The sequence below is a fragment of the Psammomys obesus genome, unplaced genomic scaffold, assembly GCF_907164565.1.
Source record: "Psammomys obesus unplaced genomic scaffold, mPsaObe1.curated_primary_1811, whole genome shotgun sequence".
NCBI classification, from domain to species: Eukaryota; Metazoa; Chordata; class Mammalia; order Rodentia; family Muridae; genus Psammomys; species Psammomys obesus.
This window is the reverse complement of record NW_026595836.1, coordinates 10,779-14,786: the sequence shown is the minus strand read 5'-3', so window position 1 is coordinate 14,786 and position 4,008 is coordinate 10,779. Positions and strand designations below refer to the sequence as shown.

Genomic DNA, 4,008 nt, shown 5'->3' with positions numbered 1-4,008 from the left:
TCTACTCTGAAGGGTAGATTGAGGCATACATTGAATTTCCCAAATGCCCTTTCTCACACGGGAGTGCATCTGATTTTAATCATCTGCATGCTTCACTGTGCATAGGAATAAAATGCCAAGCTATGGGTATTCTTCATGAAAATTCACTTGAAGAACAAAGTTTGCCTGACAGCACTGTGCATGCCCTGAAATCAACTTAAGGCCAGACCATTTCTATTCTATGGGATGCCTACCTGGGCAATAGACTTGCATAGAACCTGTCATCTAGGGTGAGGATACTTACACTCTTATTCAGAGTGGAGTCTACATATAGCCAGTGCAGGAGTGCAACAGGAGGGTCTGAGGAGCTAGGTGCCTTGTTTGAAGAGGGGTATGTGTGAATAGTGTACACAGGGAAAGGAATCAGGCTGGCTGGTGCACCATTACTAGAGGGGGGATGTACACCCTAACCCAAATGAGGTCACAGACTCCTAATCTATACCTGAGGCCTGCTTGCTTCCTATGTGTTTATGGAATTGCACACATATCTGCATGGGGCTCTTACCTGGAGTGATTAGTGGGTGACATTCCTGGGAAAAGAGGCTGCAGAGCTAGCAAGAGGTGGTTAAATCTCAGCAAAGGGCATAGGTTTTGCTCCAGCCACAGAATTAAAGGACTCACGTGGGAACTAAGGCAGGATTCAAATATTGCAGTTAAGGTAGTAGTTTCACTGAATGCTAACCCTTCTTTAGAAGAATCCACCCTTGCTGCTTAAGGCTTTCTCTCTTTTGGTATCCAGGCAAGTGAGGTCTTCCAGAACTTCCTGAAGTCACAGCTCATGATGGAAGAGTCCATCCTGCAGTCAGATAAAGCCCTCACGGATGAACAGAAAGCCAGGGCAGGTACAGAGGAGGGCTCAGCTGTCAAAGTGTCCCTGTAAAGCCCTTGACTGGTGGATAGGAAGATCCCTAAACAAAGAGGCCCCCCCGCACCCTCTTCTAGATCTGAAAACCATGATTGGGGCTGGTGCTGCATGCCCAGCCGGTCAGTGCATTTCTATCACTCATGGAATCAATGCCTGCTGATGGAAAGTTGCAGACAGTCCTTATGTGGAAATCAGCTTGGTCTCTGAGATCAGAAGGGTAGCTCTCAGCTCTGACTCTCCTCTCTTTCTTCTCTAAAACCTTTGTGGGACAGAGGAGAGGGCCAAGAAGGAAGCGGCTGAGAGGGAGAGGAAGCTAATGATGCAGAAACAGAAGGAGCACAAGGAGGCAATGGATGCGCACATTAGAAGCTTGTCAGAAAACATTTCCCAGCTGGAGAACAAGATGCAGAGGGAAAAGGACAACTATCTGAGAGAGCAGGAGAGGGTGCTGGATCACAAGATGAAGGTGAGGATGGCAGGGGTGGCTACGTGATAGACCGCAGCTTTTCCAACAAGAAAGAAAAGTTTGACACTGTCAAGAAAATCATGATCTTAGAGTGAACCTCAATGATCATGAAAAACCTCATCTCTACCTTGATCCCAGTGAAGCCCTTAAGTTTAAGACACATCACTTTCTGTAGTGTTAGTAAACTAAAGAATGTCGGAGTGAAAAAATAATCCCCTGGAGCTGCCCTGTATGCTTTAGAGCAGTCTCATTTTACTCTACCTGAAAAAGATCTCAGCCTGCTACTCCAAGGATTCTTGGCACAACAATCAAGGCTATTCAGTGATCAAATTAGTCAGGATAGGAATCCAAAGCTCTGAGCCCTGCAGCATGTGTCCAGAGCCGGCTGCAGAATTAGAGTACATTGCAGTCTCTCTCCCAACACAGAGCTTAACAGCTCTGCTCTCAGAGGCCACAGCTGGTAACCACCATTTGTTAGACAAATGGGGTCAGCTTAGCGCAAAGACACTGAGATTCAATGAGAGTTAGACCCCTGGCCCTCCCAGAGGGCATTGTGCTTTACTCCATAACGTCAGGGCTGTGAACTCCCCTTCATCCCGGAGAGAGAATCATCAACAAATCTCAGCCATAGTGTGGCTACGCTCACTCTTGAGGTACAGCGTGAGCTTTTGGAAAAAGTTGTCAAATTCTCTTTTTTATAAATGGAGGGAACATGTATACACACCCTCAGCTGCTAAAGCTGTTAGGGTGAGTTACAAGTAATGTATATTCTTGAAAAAATGGACTCTCTGTTTTTGTTAGGCCTTAAGAGAACTACTTCTTGAAGGAGTTGAGGAGAAATTCGACGATTTAAGAAGAGAAATAAAGCTAATGGAGGAAGAGATTGAAGCCGAGAAACACAGCCCAATTCAAAATTTCCTTGATATCGCTGGTAATGTATTCGCTGCAGCACTTCCCATGCTGTGTAACATAGGGATGCAGATACTCAGCAATTATATAGCAGGCTGAGGCCTCCTGTGAAACACAGTACTAAGGCCTCCTGTGTGATTGCAATACTGTTATATATACCTTCGTAGTGCTTATGTTATCAAGGATCCATTCAATAGCAGTTTCAAATTAAAGAATGATCAAAGGACCTCAGAGACCAACAGGTCCTCCACCAAAAAAGTAGAAAATCAACTATAATTTTATTATGTAAGTAGAAATTCTTCATGAAAATGATTTAGCTAAGGTACAAAGTCAAATAGTCCACCCATTATATCAAATAGTCTCCCCAACATTAGTGCCTAAACACGATCTGGACCAATACAACAAGAAATATGCCGAAGTGAATAGGAACAAGCCTTTGAGATCTCTACTTTACAGATAACTAAGGAATGCTGCGAGCAGGAGAAATAGTCTTCCCCAGGGAAAAGCACACCAACTGACTGTCCAGCAGCACATGGTCAGCCCTGAAAACATACACACAGGTTACAGTAGTGAACAGACTGAGCACCTTATGTTTAAGAGTATATATATATGTATTTGCATATGCATTTACGTAGGCTGTAACAATTAATAAAAAAGGGCCATCAATTTGAAACGGACCACTGTGGGGTTTATTGGGAGGGTTTGGAGGTATGAAAGGAAAGGGAGAAAAGTTGTAATTGTAATTTCAAAAATTAAAACGGTTAAAAAAAGGTAAATGTTTGCAGTGCCTAATTCAGTTCTGTGCGTTGTTTATCACAAGCATTGGTGAGAAAAGACTACCAACCATATTTTTAATGGGCATAAATGTGAAAAATGTATGTTTTGGTTATATAAAATCCTGCAAAGTATAATGAAGAGGCTCATATTTTATTTGTATTTTGAGCAAGAAAGAAGCAAGCATTTGGCACAACCGGAGTTGGGTAGAACTCAATGTTGACAGTGTCTCATATTTGGTGGTGAGGAGGGATGTGTTGGAACTCTTGATCAAAATTTAGCATGCATGTACTTCTAACCTGGATGATCCATATCTAGGAATTTCTCACATCATTTCATTTATCCAAGCGAAAATGACATCTGTAGTGTTATGTGTGCCACAGGATTATTGTCTTGTCAAAAGCCTGGGACAACTTTCATATTCCTCTGATAGCTATTGATGAACGTGAACGAAGAGGGATGGTCTACATCAAGCCAAACCAGTGGGAACCACTCTTCATACCGACAGGGAACTCATTCAGGAGTGACCGTAGCTGAAGAACGATACACAGCACTGCGTAAGAGCTGCACTGACTTAAGAAACTAGTGAGGTTTTGGCTGTATCATTATCAATGTCTAGTCAAATGCAAAGTAAACTTGTATTCATGACTACCGCAGGGGTGGACATGGGTATCTTAGGTAGGCTAGAAGAGGACTACTAACTTTACGTAGCTATTCTTTGAGTCTTTCACTTCCCATGAATTTATCATCCGTTCAAATATTTCTTCAAAATGACAGACATCAAGAATGCAGACACACAGAATGAGAGCATTCATGCCAGGATGGAAGTCTTTAAAATGACTAGAAACAGCTTGAGTTAGCCCATCAGGAGGCTGAAGGTTTGTGGCGTGCCTCTCATTTTATTCTCTTTCAGGCCTCTACTGAGACTTGAAATTCTAATTCCCATCCTGCTGCA

At 43.0% G+C, this 4,008-nt stretch overlaps 1 protein-coding gene across 1 annotated transcript; it reads left to right on the top strand.

Moving 5' to 3' along the window:
• The first annotated feature begins 34 nt into the window (after positions 1 to 34).
• Positions 35 to 3,055, top strand: LOC129685901 (guanylate-binding protein 7-like). Its single transcript, XM_055619423.1, has 3 exons — positions 35 to 881; positions 1,177 to 1,370; positions 2,172 to 3,055. The coding sequence occupies exons 1-3, from the start codon at positions 818 to 820 to the stop codon at positions 2,376 to 2,378; spliced, it is 465 nt and encodes a 154-aa protein (XP_055475398.1). The 5' UTR covers positions 35 to 817; the 3' UTR covers positions 2,379 to 3,055.
• Positions 3,056 to 4,008: the final 953 nt, after the last annotated feature.

Coding starts and splice junctions, on each gene's coding strand:
- LOC129685901 (XM_055619423.1), top strand. CDS start 818: ATGATGGAAGAGTCCATCCTGCAGTCAGATAAAGCCCTCACGGATGAA. Junction 882..1,176: donor TGAACAGAAAGCCAGGGCAG/GTACAGAGGAGG, acceptor TTTGTGGGACAG/AGGAGAGGGCCAAGAAGGAA. Junction 1,371..2,171: donor TGCTGGATCACAAGATGAAG/GTGAGGATGGCA, acceptor TGTTTTTGTTAG/GCCTTAAGAGAACTACTTCT.